This window comes from Coregonus lavaretus (genome assembly GCF_964263955.1).
Source record: "Coregonus lavaretus genome assembly, chromosome: 11".
Classification (NCBI taxonomy): Eukaryota; Metazoa; Chordata; class Actinopteri; order Salmoniformes; family Salmonidae; genus Coregonus; species Coregonus lavaretus.
The window spans coordinates 11,774,683-11,790,998 of record NC_139998.1 but is presented as its reverse complement, the minus strand read 5'-3'; the positions used below and the strand labels follow the sequence as shown (position 1 = coordinate 11,790,998).

Sequence of the window (16,316 nt, the reverse complement as noted above, 5' to 3'; positions counted from 1 at the left end):
GAAAATCATTCCAGGTGAAGCTGGTTGAGGGAATGCCAAGAGTGTACAAAGCTGTCATCAAGGCAAAGGGTGGCTATTTGAAGAATCTCAAATATAAAATATATTTTGATTTGTTTAACACTTTGGTTACTATGATTCCATATGTGTTATTTCATAGTTTGTCTAAACTATTATTCTACAAAGTAGAAAATAGTAAAAAATAAAGAAAAACCCTTGAATGAGTAGGTGTGTCCAAACTTTTGACTGGTACTGTATTTATATAAACTCAGCAAAAAAAGTAACGTCCTCTCACTGTCAACTGCATTTATTTTCAGCAAACTTAACATGTGTAAATATTTGTATGAACATAACAAGATTCAACAACAGACATAAACTGAACAAGTTCCACAGAAATGTGACTAACAGAAATTGAATAATGTGTCCCTGGGGGGGTAACAGTCAGTATCTGTTGTGGCCACCAGCTGCATTAAGTACTGCTGTGCATCTCCTCATGGACTGCACCAGATTTGCCAGTTCTTGCTGTGAGATGTTACCCCACTCTTCCACCAAGGCACCTGCAAGTTCCCAGACATTTCTGGGGGGAATGGCCCTAGCCCTCACCCTCCGATCCAACAGGTCCCAATGGGATTGAGATCCGGGCTCTTCACTGGCCATGGCAGAACACTGACATTCCTGTCTTGCAGGAAATCATGCACAGAACGAGCAGTATGGCTGGTGGCATTGTCATGCTGGAGGGTCATGTCAGGATGAGCCTGCAGGAAGGGTACCACATGAGGGAGGAGGATGTCTTCCCTGTAACGCACAGCGTTGAGATTGCCTGCAATGACAACATGCTCAGTCCGATGATGCTGTGACACACCACCCCAGACCATGATAGACCCTCCACCTCTAAATTGATCCCGCTCCAGAGTACAGGCCTCGGTGTAACGCTCATTCCTTCGACGTTAAACGCGAATCCGACCATCACCCCTGGTGAGACAAAACCGCGACTCGTCATTGAAGAGCACTTTTTGAAAGTCCTGTCTGGTCCAGCAACGGTGGGTTTGTGCCCATAGGCGACGTTGTTGCCGGTGATGTCTGGTGAGGACATCACCTACAAGCCCTCAGTCCAGCCTCTCTCAGCCTATTGCGGACAGTCTGAGCACTGATGGAGGGATTGTGCGTTCCTGGTGTAACTCGGGCAGTTGTTGCCATCCTGTACCTGTCCCGCAGGTGTCATGTTCGGATGTACCGATCCTGTGCAGGTGTTGTTACACGTGGTCTGCCACTGCGAGGACGATCAGCTGTCCGTCCTGTCTCCCTGTAGCGCGTCTCACAGTACGGACATTGCAATTTATTGCCCTGGCCACATCTGCAGTCCTCATGCCTCCTTGCAGCATGCCTAAGGGACATTCACGCAGATGAGTAGGGACCCTGGGCATCTTTCTTTTGGTGTTTTTCAGAGTCAGTAGAAAGGCCTCTTTAGTGTCCTAAGTTTTCATAACTGTGACCTTAATTGCCTACCGTCTGTAAGCTGTTAGTGTCTTAACGACCGTTCCACAGGTGCATGTTCATTAATTGTTTATGGTTCATTGAACAAGCATGGGAAACAGTGTTTAAACCCTTTACAATGAAGATCTGTGAAGTTATTTGGATTTTTACAAATTATCTTTGAAAGACAGGGTCCTGAAAAAGGGACGTTTCTTTTTTTGCTGAGTTTATATATAGAAATTGGAAACCCCAAATTGTCCATTTGACATTTCATTGAACAAATACCTACACATTACAGTATATGACATATTCAGACTGACCAGTGTCTTGGGTAGGAAGTCAAGAAATTAGGCAAATACAGACATGTTCTGTTCTTCCTGTGGCAGGGCAGGACATGCCAATCATTGGACAAAAGATCAGAATTGGGCTGCCTGTGTAAACGCAGCCATAATGTCTCTGAAGCGGAGGTCATCTGTCATACCAGTAGACCCATCCTCAGGCTTGAACAGAGTCCCCAGTTAAACCTAAGCTGGATCTGAGCACCATATTACTAGTTGTCAACAGCCCAGAGGTGACTGACCGTTGAAATGGCAGCCGTAAGAGTTCCATACAAACAGAGCTAATGAGCTCACCTCGGACAGACTAGTTTCAGAGGATCCCTGTAGTGTCTATGAAATAGAGAATCACAACCTTCTCACATCTTGCTTGTCCAGTCTACATTGCCACTGGCACATGATATTCCCAAGCATGAAGAGTCCTTGTGTGTTTTTCACTGTTAAAGTTGTGTAGATGGGACTCGAAAATGAGCACCGGACGTGTTGGATATCTCTCACGGATCCCTCTGTTCCTCCCAACCTAGTCCAGAGGCTCCTGTTTGATGTGGATGGTGGTGGTGGTGCCGATGGACTGACCCCTGTAGAGCTTGCGACACAGGACGTACTCGCTGAACTGGGAGGAGTCAACTCCGCCGCCACATGACGCCGTCACGCTGAATCCCTTCTGGAACAACCTCTCCAGAACCTGCAGGACAGACAGACAGACAGGGGCTTTAGACATTTGACATAAGTTATAGTGCCGAGTACGCTATTGTTATACCCTCTTCCTTAAACACTATATATACAAAAAATGTGTACACTCCTTCAAATTAGTGGATGCTGCCATTTCAGCCACACCCGTTGCTGACAGGTGTATAAAATAGAGCACACCACCATGCAATCTCCATAGACAAACATTGGCAGTAGAATGGCCTTACTGAAGAGCTCAGTGACTTTCAACATGGCAGTCATATGACGCCACCTTTCCAACAAGTCATAGCAGCAAAAGGTGGACCAACTCCATATCATTGCCCATGATTTTGGAATGAGATGTTCGACGAGCAGGTGTCCACATACACTACATGACCAAAAGTATGTATAACAGAGTTGACCATGAGCCACATAAGAACAGAGTTGACCTATAACTACATCACTGCATCTGCACTGAGTTGAGCCTATTAAGAAGAACTTAAGAATTAAAAACGGGGTTTACAAAGTAACTTTAGTGAGTCTGTCTGTCATGTTAGTTTACTTTGAGTCTTCAGCATTACTGGATGACCTCATCTGCTCTGCAGTGTACACAAAACATTAAGACTGACTAGGTGAAAGCAGGGGAAAGCTATGATCCCTTATTGATGTAACTTGTTAAATCCACTTCAATCAGCGTAGATGAAGGGGAGGAGACTGGTTAAAGGATTTTTAAGCCTTGAGACAATTGAGACATGGATTGTGTATGTGTGCCATTCAGAGGGTGAATGGGCAAGACAAAAAATATGTAAGTGCCTTTGAACGGGGTACGGTAGTAGGTGCCAGGAACACCGGTTTTGTGTCAAGAACTTCAACACTGCTGGGTTTTTCACGCTCAACAGTTTCCCGTGTGTATCAAGAATGGTCCACCACCCAAAGGACATCCAGCCAACTATTGGAAGCATTGGAGTCAACATGGGCCAGCATCCCTGTGGAACGCTTTCGACACCTTGTAGAGTCCCATGCCCCGACAAATTGAGGCTGTTCCGAAGGCAAAAGGTGGAGGGTGCAACTCAATATTAGGAAGTTATTCCTAATCTTTGGTATCCTCAGTGGCATTCACCTGAATCCACATCAGAACAGAATTGTCCTATAGAACTACAACTATATCACCGTCTGTACCTGAACTGAGTTGAGCCTGCAGTAGCCGTTGAGCGGGAATCTAATAACATGCGTGGGGTCCTGGTTCCAGCCGGCGTTCACAGAGTTACACATGACGTCTCCAGTCTCGGGGAAGATCTCCTCGATGAGCACCTTCCCCCCGCTGAGGGCGATCCTCTCCCCCAGGTCAGGGGTCACTCGGACCACCAGGCACTCGCAGGGCAGTCTCTTCTGGCCCTCCTGCTCCGTCTGCCAGCGCTCCAGCTCGCGGACCATGGGTGTCAGCTGGTAGTAGCGAGCCTCCTCGTATAGCTGGGGAAAGTCCTGTCATAGTAGAAACACATAAGCAAGGATATACAGTGGGGAAAAAAAGTATTTAGTCAGCCACCAATTGTGCAAGTTCTCCCACTTAAAAAGATGAGGCCTGTAATTTTCATCATAGGTACACGTCAACTATGACAGACAAAATGAGGAAAAAAATCCAGAAAATCACATTGTAGGATTTTTTATGAATTTATTTGCAAATTATGGTGGAAAATAAGTATTTGGTCAATAACAAAAGTTTCTCAATACTTTGTTATATACCCTTTGTTGGCAATGACACAGGTCAAATGTTTTCTGTATGTCTTCACAAGGTTTTCACACACTGTTGCTGGTATTTTGGCCCATTGCTCCATGCAGATCTCCTCTAGAGCAGTGATGTTTTGGGGCTGTCGCTGGGCAACACGGACTTTCAACTCCCTCCAAAGATTTTCTATGGGGTTGAGATCTGGAGACTGGCTAGGCCACTCCAGGACCTTGAAATGCTTCTTACGAAGCCACTCCTTCATTGCCCGGGCGGTGTGTTTGGGATCATTGTCATGCTGAAAGACCCAGCCACGTTTCATCTTCAATGCCCTTGCTGATGGAAGGAGGTTTTCACTCAAAATCTCACGATACATGGCCCCATTCATTATTTCCTTTACACGGATCAGTCGTCCTGGTCCCTTTGCAGAAAAACAGCCCCAAAGCATGATGTTTCCATCCCCATGCTTCACAGTAGGTATGGTGTTCTTTGGATGCAACCTAGCATTATTTGTCCTCCAAACACGACGAGTTGAGTTTTTACCAAAAAGTTATATTTTGGTTTCATCTGACCATATGACATTCTCCCAATCCTCTTCTGGATCATCCAAATTCACTCTAGCAAACTTCAGACGGGCCTGGACATGTACTGGCTTAAGCAGGGGGACACGTCTGGCACTGCAGGATTTGAGTCCCTGGCGGCGTAGTGTGTTACTGATGGTAGGCTTTGTTACTTTGGTCCCAGCTCTCTGCAGGTCATTCACTAGGTCCCCCCGTGTGGTTCTGGGATTTTTGCTCACCGTTCTTGTGATCATTTTGACCCCACAGGGTGAGATCTTGCGTGGAGCCCCTGATCGAGGGAGATTATCAGTGGTCTTGTATGTCTTCCATTTCCTAATAATTGCTCCCACAGTTGATTTCTTCAAACCAAGCTGCTTACCTATTGCAGATTCAGTCTTCCCAGCCTGGTGCAGGTCTACAATTTTGTTTCTGGTGTCCTTTGACAGCTCTTTGGTCTTGGCCATAGTGGAGTTTGAAGTGTGACTGTTTGAGGTTGTGGACAGGTGTCTTTTATACTGATAACAAGTTCAAACAGGTGCCATTAATACAGGTAACGAGTGGAGGACAGAGGAGCCTCTTAAAGAAGAAGTTACAGGTCTGTGAGAGCCAGAAATCTTGCTTGTTTGTAGGTGACCAAATACTTATTTTCCACCATAATTTGCAAAGAAATTCATAAAAAATCCTACAATGTGATTTTCTGGATGTTTTTTTCTCATTTTGTCTGTCATAGTTGACGTGTACCTATGATGAAAATTACAGGCCTCTCTCATCTTTTTAAGTGGGAGAACTTGCACAATTGGTGGCTGACTAAATACTTTTTTTCCCCACTGTATACCCAGAAGAACACACATACGCAAGAATGCGTACACAAACACAAATGAATGCATGGACACACCAGGGTTTCCATTAGCTGGTAATAGCTGTTTTTTGTCGGATAAATACAATTGGCGCCACCAATTGTCCAGGAGAAGATTACAAAAATTCATTGATGGAAATACCAGTCAATGGAAACATTGACTGGTCATGCTTATCGGGCTATAGGTTAATTTGCATAATTTCGTGGAATTAAATTGGCGTCTGTGTACAATATATTCGTTATGTATCTTATCACACGCGTACAGTAAACAGATACAGAGCCTGTGAGCAGAAAATCGGTCAGACAGTGCAGGAGCTGCTGCTACAGCATCTTGTGCTACTTTCAAGATAATTGGGAACTCATGACGTCAGTGATCTTCAGATCGGGAAGTTGGAGCTCTAGAAGAAATCCTTTTTGTAATGTTTTTATTGACAATATCTGTTGGGGGAAAAGTTGGATGTTGCCACACACATACTTAACAAAATTAAGGAAGTTTCTTTTTAAATTATTCATAAAAATGATCCTGCCAACCACTATATGAAGAAGTTTAAAATAAAAACATACATTCAAATTGTACCTTTTGTAATGACCACCCAGAAACGGTGTTGCATCTTTTTTGGCATTGTATTCATGTAAGGAATCTGTGGCAAGACATCAGCAGATGTATAATTGAACACATTTATGAAGATTTTACACTATTATGGAGAGATGTACTGCTTGGATTCTTTACCTACAATAGAAATAAGTTGAAGCAATTTTATGTAATTAATTTCCTTATTCTTTTGGCCAAATGTCATATTCAGAAATGTAAAATGTACAAACAAAACACATCTTCTACCTTACAAAAGAAATTGAACTATATTTTTTATCAATGTAATACTCTACCAACAAAAAAGCTGTTAGAATTATAAATGTGTGTATGCCCTTTAAGGTCCTTGTGTAATGTGATATTGTACCCCTTAGCCCAATTGTCCGAGTTGGATGACCGTTCAAAACGATTTTTCCCAGTCTGAGCTTGTTTTTTCTCAGATGTACGCATTCCCAGTTGTTTTGAACGCGGCATCAACCAGCAACGGAAGGCAGGCTTCATCAGTGCGTCACACACCTCTTTGCAATGAGCTGGAGGCAGTATGCATTTTGAAAACATATACTTATATGTATTAAAACGTTCAGTTTTCAAACAATTGAGGCATGTCTTACCTTGCTTCAAAGTATCCTATTAGATCCCCTCGTTCTAAATTTCTAACAGATATTTTCAACTCTGTCACATGAAACTGCTCACATATACAGTGCCCTTTTGTCAAAAAGGTGTTTTCCCGCTAATTGCGTTATAGAACGAACATTCGTTCGTAGCCTACTGCCTTGTGCGCATTGCTGCGCTTATAATGTGTACAAATAATAGTTCAACAACATTTTAAGCTTAATGTTCTGATCTGTAGCATCAGACTCATTGCTTTTTAAATGTAGCATAGGCCTACTGGTTGTATGAATTTGGGATCCATCTTCCCACAACTGGCCCACAGTGTTTAGAATAGGATATTAATTTATCGACCAGCTGACCAAAGATAGGTAGCCTAAACTTTTCTACTATAGTAGATTGACATAGGCTAGTGATTTTTCTGTTCGTTACTCGTTGTGTTGGCTGAGGAGAAGTACATGTGGACAGTTATTCTAACATGTTCAAAGTGCACATCGTTGCATCCTCGACTTGCATGTTCTGTTAATATGAATTACCATATTTTAAATGTGATTTCTGTTATTCAGAGCAACGTGGGTGGACGCCCTAATCAGGTTAAGCGCCCTATGCATATGAGTCCGGTAAATTCAAATGTTGCCGGTCAAATGTTCGGCAACACATTTTCCTAACGGAAACCCTGGGACACACACAAATAAACGGAAATTAATACAACAATTACAACTCATACAAATTGCATTCAGATGCAGTACATAAGTATTTACTTCTGTTGAATGAATGTGATGGATTTATTAATACCAAATGTTTACCTCTACACAAAAAAAAAGATTGCAGTTTTAAAACTGCTGTAAAAGTGCAGTAACTGCAGTCAACTGGTATTTTGGACTCAGTATTTGCAACATACTGCAGTTATACTGCACTCTAACGGCAATCTTCTTTTGTAAGGGAAGACATGTCTGTACATCTCACTCTCCCCTGTATCTTCCCCTTGCATGCCCAATATTATGAAACTGTTGCAGCACATACACACACACACACAGCAGAAACTTCTGTTTATAATTACTGGGTGTGAAACCGCGAGAGCTGCTTCTTTACAACATACTGCTTCTGACAACAGGCAGACACAGAGCTGCTACCCCCTCAGGCTCCTCTCTGTATCAAAGCCTGCCTCCTTAGCTCCCCTCCCTTCATAGGCTTGAAGCGAGGGATAGATGTGTTTTATAAAAGAGGGCTCTATCTGCAGGGCACTTTAGTCATCCTGTGCAAAGGACAGAATAACACAGCTACACTAACGACAGAGAGGGATACACACACATATGCACACACTCTCATACACCACACACACACACACACACACACACAACCCCCTCACACATCAATTTAGCAAAACATAATGTCCCTACTTCCAGCCATGCAGAATTGACCCATGTAGGAGCCCAAGGCGTAATGGAGAACTGATTAATGTGTTCGAATCCTGCACAGTTTACACACACTGAGTGCTTATAGTGGTACACTATGAAGATAACAATGTGTTTCTGGGTACTGCAGGATAATTTGTATGACTTTACGGTCATGTTCAGGTTTGCATAACCATCCTGAAATCACTGTGAGAGATACTATTATCCCTTTCATACACAGACCAAAACCCACTAATTTACCATGCCTGCATTTTTATAGCAGCTTTTTTGTAAATCTGAAATGGGTAGGGGGTAAAAAAAACATGTAGAAATAAAAGCCACCTAAAGACCTAGTCATGATTCGTGCACCATCCCTACAGGTATTGGGTTTGTGTGAATGGTTCTCTGCTTTTTTGCAGGTAAATTCATGAATGATTCCATTTTTTAACACCTCCCTAATTTGAACTGCAAACAGCCCCCATGGTTTAACAACACCCCCCCCCCCCTTCTAATTTGCCATTAACCCACTGATACAGTGCATTCAGAAAGTATTCAGACCCCTTCCCTTTTTCCACATTTTGTTACATTTACGTCATTTAGCAGACGCTCTTATCCAGAGCGACTTACAAATTGTTACTTTACAGTCTTATTCTAAAATGTATTAAATATTTTTTCTCTTCACTCTACACACAATACCCCATAATGACAAAGTTAAGAGGTTTTTAGAAGTGTTTGCAAATTTATTAAAAATTAAAAACAAATACCTTATTTACATAAGTATTCAGACCCTTTGCTATGAGACTCAAAATTGAGCTCAGGTGCATCCTGTTTCCATTGATCATCCTTGAGATGTTTCTACAACTTGATTGGAGTCCACCTGTGGTCAATTAAACAGATTGGACATGATTTGGAAAAGGCACACACCTGTCTATATAAGGTCCCACAGTTGACAGTGCATGTCAGAGCAAAAACGTAAAAGTAATGAGGTCGACAGAGCTCCAGAGCTCCTCTGTGGAGATGGGAGAACCTTCCAGAAGGACAACCATCTCTGCAGCACTCCACCAATCAGGCCTTTATGGTAGAGTGGCCAGATGGAAGCCACTACTCAGTAAAAAGGCACATGACAGCCCGCTTGGAGTTTGCCAAAAGGCACCTGAAGGACTCAGACCATGAGAAACAAGATTATCTGGTCTGATGAAACCAAGATTGAACTCTTTGGCCTGAATGCCAAGCGTCACGTCTGGAGGAAACCTGGCACCATCCCTACGGTGAAGCATGGTGGTGGCAGCATCATGCTGTGGGGATGTTTTTCAGGGGCAGGGACTGGGAGACTAGTCAGGATTGAGGGAAAGATGAACGGAGGAAAGTACAGAGAGATCCTTGATGAAAACCTGCTCCAGAGTGCTCAGGACCTCAGACTGGGGCGAAGGTTCACCTTCCAACAGGACAACGACCCTAAGCACACAGCCAAGACAACACAGGAGAGGCTTCGGGACAAGTCTCTGAATGTCTTTGAGTGGCCCAGCCAGAGCCCGGACTTGAACCCAATCGAACATCTCTGGAGAGACCTGAAAATAGCTGTGCAGCCATGCTCCCCAACCAACCTGACAGAGCTTGAGAAGATCTGCAGAGAAGAATGGGAGAAACTCCCCAAATACAGGTGTGCCAAGCTTGTAGCGTCATACCCAAGAAGACTCAAGGCTGTAATCGCTGCCAAAGGTGCTTCAACAAAGTACTGAGTAAAGTGTCTGAATACTTACTTAAATGTGATATCAGTTTTTTGCAAAAAAAACTAAAAACCTGTTTTTGCTTTGTCATTTGTTTAGATTCATTAGTAAAAAAAACTATTTAATCCATTTTGGAATAAGGCTGTAAAGTAACAATTTGGAAAAAAATCAAGGGGTCTGAATACTTTCTGAATACACTGTATTATTAAAAGGGGTATACCTGCCAATAAGTGGTAAATAAGGGGCTGTTTGAAAGGGGGTCATATAAATATTGCCTTATATTTTTACAGGTAAAATACCACATCTGCTGTCTGAAATGGGTATAAGTTTGTATGTGTAAAAAAAGGTTGGGAAATGAGGTGTACTATCTGGTTAAGAGACTGTGTTAGCCTAGGCATTAGCTCAGAAATAAAACAAGTCTTCATGCCTCAGGCAGGTTTATGCATAAGTAACAAAGGTGGTTTGGTTGAACTATGCTCGGGTGAGAAGTAAGGTAATGTATTAGGCCTATTTGACTTTATTGGTGAGTTGTGAGCTATTTTGGAAAAGTGCTGTCCTCCTGGAGTGTGTCCTGTACCTTGAAGTCCTCTGGGAGCAGTAGTTTGCAGGTCCTGAGGAAGCTGAGGATGTATCTGAATATATCTCCATCCCTGTCGATGAAGTAGTGCTGCTTCAAGCTGTCCAGTACAATGGGCTCTGTTCCATTAAACAGACGACTGATTCTGGAGAACAGAGAAAGAATGGTTGAGAGCTCTAGATTCATACTATGAATCAAGTAGTACTTGAAGTATGTTTAGTGAACTGTAAAAATTGTTTCTAGTGTAGCTGATCATTCCTTGAGAGTGATGTATGTCATGTAGGCCTACATTTTACGCAGGAAGTGGGCGACAAAGTTTATTTTAGAACAGAAAATAAATTGGGTCTACTACGTCTCCTGAATCACGTACTCATACTGGGTTGAATACAACACTCTCTCTCGCGCTCTCTCGAAATCGATGCCAACTGCACAGTACTCAACATTATTCTCCTCTCTGCCTGAGGTGGTCCTCTACTCTTCCAGCAGAAGTCTCACCTCACATCTCCAGGCAGCTCAGCCTTCTCTCTGCCTTCTCCACCCTCTCGGTCTTCCAAAAAAGCAATTAAAATCGAGCCTTTTCTTTTCTCTCTCTGCTCTCTCTCTCTGTATTTGCTTGCTCTCAAACCAATTATCATGGATACCAAGCTGCTTGTGTTTCAACATGATGCTATGTGGATTTCTAGAAGTAATTGAAAAATGTATCAGTCATAATGCACAGTCAGTAGACCTATCCATGAAGCTGACATTTTTTCCATAGGATAAAAGTTAGTATTGAATTATATTCCATGAGGAAATTATTCACATTGTCATGGTGGTACTATGCTTCATGGCCTTATACCCTTACCTAGACTCTGGGTATTTGGTGAGAGTACCCAGACTGCTGGTGTACATGTGTCCTCCCACGTCGATGTGGACCGGGGCGTTGGCTTTAGTCAGCTGGGCCGGTGATGGGATGCCCTGGGCATTCATTGGAGAAACTGGAGAACGACTCATGGACATCCTGGACATGCTCCTTCCCTCCTACAGGAACACATGGAAACAGATAGTATTTGTTATAGAAGTGTGTACTGTAGCTGCCCTGAGATGAGTAAAGTGAAAAGTAGTGTGATGTCTACTTTTCATTAAAGTTAGGCTACTGATTGTGTAATGACATGAAGCGATAGCAAATTAGGTGTAAGAGTATACAGTAGTGTAGACTCTGGCTCGCAGCCAATCAAATTGTTTGAGAGATACATAAGCCTCAACGTTCCCCAATTAACATGAATACAATATTCATAAGCTGCAGACAGTAGTTGAAGTTGCCCACATTGGGTGAACAGAGGGTGTTCATGACCCCAGGGAACTGGGCAAGTGCAGCTTCTGGATTAATTAAACCAACCAACCATCCCCCACCAGGTCTCTCCATTGTAAAGAGGTTCTTTGAACCATAAAAAGGTGAACAGGAGGTGAACTTCATTCAGTGTTTTGCCAGGGGCAAGATGCCCGGGGCTGCTGAGCAGAGCACACAGAGTCCTCACTATATTTCCTGGGTGTTGCCTCCTCTGCATAGTCAGAAACCAGTATTTTACGAAATCCAATTATTAATGTATTTTTAAAACACATTTCAGGTTATAAAACCAAGAGAAAAAAAATGATTGCAGAGATTCTACAGTCGTGGTCAAAGGTTTTGAGAATGACACAAGTATTGGTCTTCACAAAGTTCGCTGCTTCAGTGTTATGAGATATTTTTGTCAGATGTTACTATGGTTTACTGAAGAATAATTACAAGCATTCCATAAGTGTCAAAGGCTTTTATTGACAATTACATTCAGTTTATGCAAAGAGTCAATATTTGCAGTGTTGACCCTTCTTTTTCAAAACCTCTGCAATCCGCCCTGGCATGCTGTCAATTAACTTATGGGCCACATTCTGACTGATGGCAGCCCATTCTTGCATAATCAATGCTTGGAGTTTGTCAGAATTTGTGGGTTTTTGTTTGTCCACCCGCCTCTTGAGGATCGACCACAAGTTCTCAATGGGATTAAGGTCTGGGGAGTTTCCTGGCCATGGACCCAAAATGTCGATGTTTTGTTCGCCGAGCCACTTAGTTATCACTTTTGCCTTATGGCAAGGTGCTCCATCATGCTGGAAAAGGCATTGGTCGTCACCAAACTGTTCTTGGATGGTTGGGAGAAGTTGCTCTCGGAGGATGTGTTGGTACCATTCTTTATTCATTGCTGTGTTCTTAGGCAGAATTGAGAGTGAGCCCACTCCCTTGCCTGAGAAGCAACCCCACACATGAATGGTCTCAGGATGCTTTACTGTTGGCATGACACAGGACTGATGGTAGCGCTCACCTTGTCTTCTCCGGACAAGGTGTTTTCTGGATGCCCCAAACAATCGGAAAGGGGATTCATCAGAGAAAATGACTTTACCCCAGTCCTCAGCAGTCCAATCCCTGTACCTTTTGCAGAATATCAGTCTGTCCCTGATGTTTTTCCTGGAGAGAAGTGGCTTCTTTGCTGCCCTTCTTGACACCAGGCCATCCTCCAAAAGTCTTCACCTCACTGTGCGTGCAGATGCACTCACACCTGCCTGCTGCCATTCCTGAGCAAGCTCTGCACTGGTGGTACCCTGATCCCGCAGCTGGACTTTCTTGGGCGCACTGACGCCTTCTTCACAACAATTGAACCTCTCTCCTTGAAGTTCTTGATGATCCGATAAATGGTTGATTTAGGTGCAATCTTACTAGCAGCAATATCCTTGCCTGTGAAGCCCTTTTTGTGCAAAGCAATGATGACGGCAAGTGTTTCCTTGCAGGTAACCATGGTTAACAGAGGAAGAACAATGATTTCAAGCACCACCCTCCTTTTAAAGCTTCCAGTCTGTTATTCTAACTCAATCAGCATGACAGAGTGATCTCCAGCCTTGTCCTCGTCAACACTCTCACCTGTGTTAACGAGAGAATCACTGACATGATGGCAGTTGGTCCTTTTGTGGCAGGGCTGAAATGATGTGGAAATGTTTTTTGGGGATTAAGTTCATTTTCATGGTAAAGAGGGACTTTGCAATTAATTGCAATTCATCTGATCACTCTTCATGACATTCTGGAGTATATGCAAATTGCCATCATCAAAACTGAGGCAGCAGACTTTGTGAAAATTAGTATTTGTGTCATTGTCAAAACTTTTGATCACGACTGTACTTTACTTACCACTTGCATACTTTCCCCCCATATTTTGAAATTGCATATTCTTTACCATATTATTCCAGACATTAATTAAATCAAGATGCAGTATAGAGGTCAAATCGAACTCGACCAAAACAATGGAATTGCCATAAACGCGTGGGGGAAAGGGCCATGGGGGAAAGATCCGAATCTCCTCATTGCTCTCCAGCAAAATTAGCCTACGTTTAGGCTACTGTTTATATGTGTATTTCACAATATGTTGAGGTAAAAATCGGAGTATAATGTTTGTATGGATGTCAACCCCAACACATGTTCATGCCATAGTCACCAATCAACTGCATTACAGTTAAAGGTGCTACACATAGGATTTTATTTTATTTTTTGCATTGTAATTTCAGAAAATGTCAGTGTACAATTTTAGCAACCAGGATTACCATTAGATAACGCAGCCACAAAGTCAGAACAGCTTTCCCAGTTTGACAACAGCTGCTGCTCCAGCGGGAGAAATCTATAGGCGAATATCACAGCCAATCACAACACTGGCGGGTAAATAATACTATGAAACACTATCATTCCACTATTACCGCCAGATATATTAATGACATTTTCTGAAATTACAATGCCAAAATTATTTTTAAAATCCTATGTGTAGCACCTTTAAATACGAGGACTACCTCCACCTATTTAAAAATGTTTAATATATATATATATATATGTATGCCAGCTATGCTAACCAGTTTATTCGAACGGGAGAGCATCTAGCTTCTAAACCTGAAAAGGGACTACTAAATGTTATGCAGCGAATTTGATTTAAGTAACCACATTGTGGGTCTGTTACAATACATAAATCATGTCGGATTTGACGAATATCCACTTTGTTAGATCAGATTTGTTGAATGTGCACCAATCTGGTCAATGGAACGTCTGAGTTCCATCGACCCCTTTACCGCATTTAGAATCGAATAGAAACTACAGTATCTCAATAAATTGAACCCACCGTTTCAAACATTTTAGGAGATCAGATGCGTTCCGGTGAAGCTTCCATTCTGCGTTTCGCTAAAATATTAAAAATTAATATGGCACAATCCACTGACGGCTCGTTTTTCTTGGCGTTTGGAGTCCAAATGTTTTGAAGATTTTGGGGATAATCCCGGGAAATCTATACCAACGCAAGGATTTTAGAGAGTCCCTGTGTCTTTAAGATTCAATTTGTCAGACAGACTAGCCTACAGGTTCTCCCTCCCCCCCAAAAAACTACCAACGAATTAAATTGCGTCCTTACCTGGGAGGACACGGATAGAGAAGACATAGGAATCTCTTCTCCCTTCCAATTTTATCTCTGTTTTATGCAAATGTGGTCGTCGTTTGCTGTATATCCGTCTTTGTCCGGGTCTTTCCTTTTCTGATATGATGAAACCGTCGAGTTTTATGAGAAGAAAGCCAGTCCGTCTCTAAATAAGAAGAGGGTTAGAAGTATTCTTGCTCTGGGCTATTCAAACGCCCGCAGGGCAAGGATTATGTTACAATAGAGCAGCCTTTTCTCTCTCGCCTCATCTCGGTACAATATGAAAATGAAATCCACTGTTTCTTATTTCACACCTCAATTTGATTTTACCAAAAACATCGCAGTTTTATTCCAACTGAGAGCAGTCAGGTCTGCTGCATGGGTTGCAGTGTTCGGTTTAATCTTGCCCCCTATCAGATGAGTGTCATAATTCACTCACCGGATTTAGTAGTGTGAAAATTGGCTACATTCGTCCTAAAAAACATACATCTAACTTGTTGATAAAATGTCTACTAAAGGGATACTGTGAATGTCCATAAAACTATAAAATGATAGGCTCTTAAATAAAACTGTCGCACAGACAGGGCGCCCGCAGATCCTTTCAGTCCTGTAGTGTTCTCGTCTCTCTCCCCAATAGTTTATATTTTAACATCTAACTGGCATTTAAACCAAATGACGTCTATCGTCATGCATTATGCCATTGCAAAACTCGCTTTCGGCAAAATGCGCCATTTCAGTAATTGCGCTCTAGTAGATGGAGATGTTTGCCCTGAGCGCTTGCAGGGCGTGATCTAGCCATATGGTCACCACTTTGCGTTCCATTGCGCAGAAAGAGTCCAAAAGCTGTAATGTCCATTTTTGCACCAGTGCTTTAGACATTAACTGTCAGGGTTGGGGATTACATCAGTTACATGTAATCTGATTACAAAAAACGAATGTGTTACTTTACCAGCAACACTATTGTAATCCTGAGCATGTCTGACCACAAGTCAGAGACCACTATGATGACACACCATATGTGTTTAGTGGATCCTTTTTTTCTTATAATGCCTCTTAAGGGAAAAGTAATCCAACAGTAACTGAAAGTAATCAGATTACGAATCCTAAAGTTGCCCCCCCCCCCCCCCCCCCCCCCCCCCATTTTATTCATATTCTAAGGATCCAAGACAGACCATATTGAGAGCACACTGCAAAATACTGTCCGGCACAAAAATGGACCTTAAAAATATACGTAGGCTAGCCTAACTGTGAACCATTTCAAGCATTACCCAATGCTTTCCCTCTGGTATGAAGCTATGGGTGAGGAGGATGGGATGGACATAAAATACATTGCTTTGATAATTTCCTTGTTCA

The 16,316-nt window shown here is 42.6% G+C and overlaps 1 protein-coding gene across 2 annotated transcripts; it reads right to left on the bottom strand.

The window, feature by feature from the left end:
* Positions 1 to 289: 289 nt before the first annotated feature.
* LOC311137169 (BTB/POZ domain-containing protein kctd15-like) lies at positions 290 to 15,362 on the bottom strand. 2 transcript variants are annotated; one of them, XM_084171519.1, is made up of 5 exons: positions 14,961 to 15,362; positions 11,354 to 11,529; positions 10,510 to 10,654; positions 3,654 to 3,956; positions 290 to 2,490 (listed from the first exon to the last, which is right to left on the bottom strand). In XM_084171519.1, the coding sequence occupies exons 1-5, from the start codon at positions 14,985 to 14,987 to the stop codon at positions 2,326 to 2,328; spliced, it is 816 nt and encodes a 271-aa protein (XP_084027645.1). In that variant the 5' UTR covers positions 14,988 to 15,362; the 3' UTR covers positions 290 to 2,325. The 2 variants fall into 2 exon arrangements, with proteins under 2 accessions (XP_084027645.1, XP_084027646.1); XM_084171520.1 differs by lacking the exon at positions 14,961 to 15,362 and adding an exon at positions 14,676 to 14,898.
* Between the last annotated feature and the right edge of the window lie 954 nt (positions 15,363 to 16,316).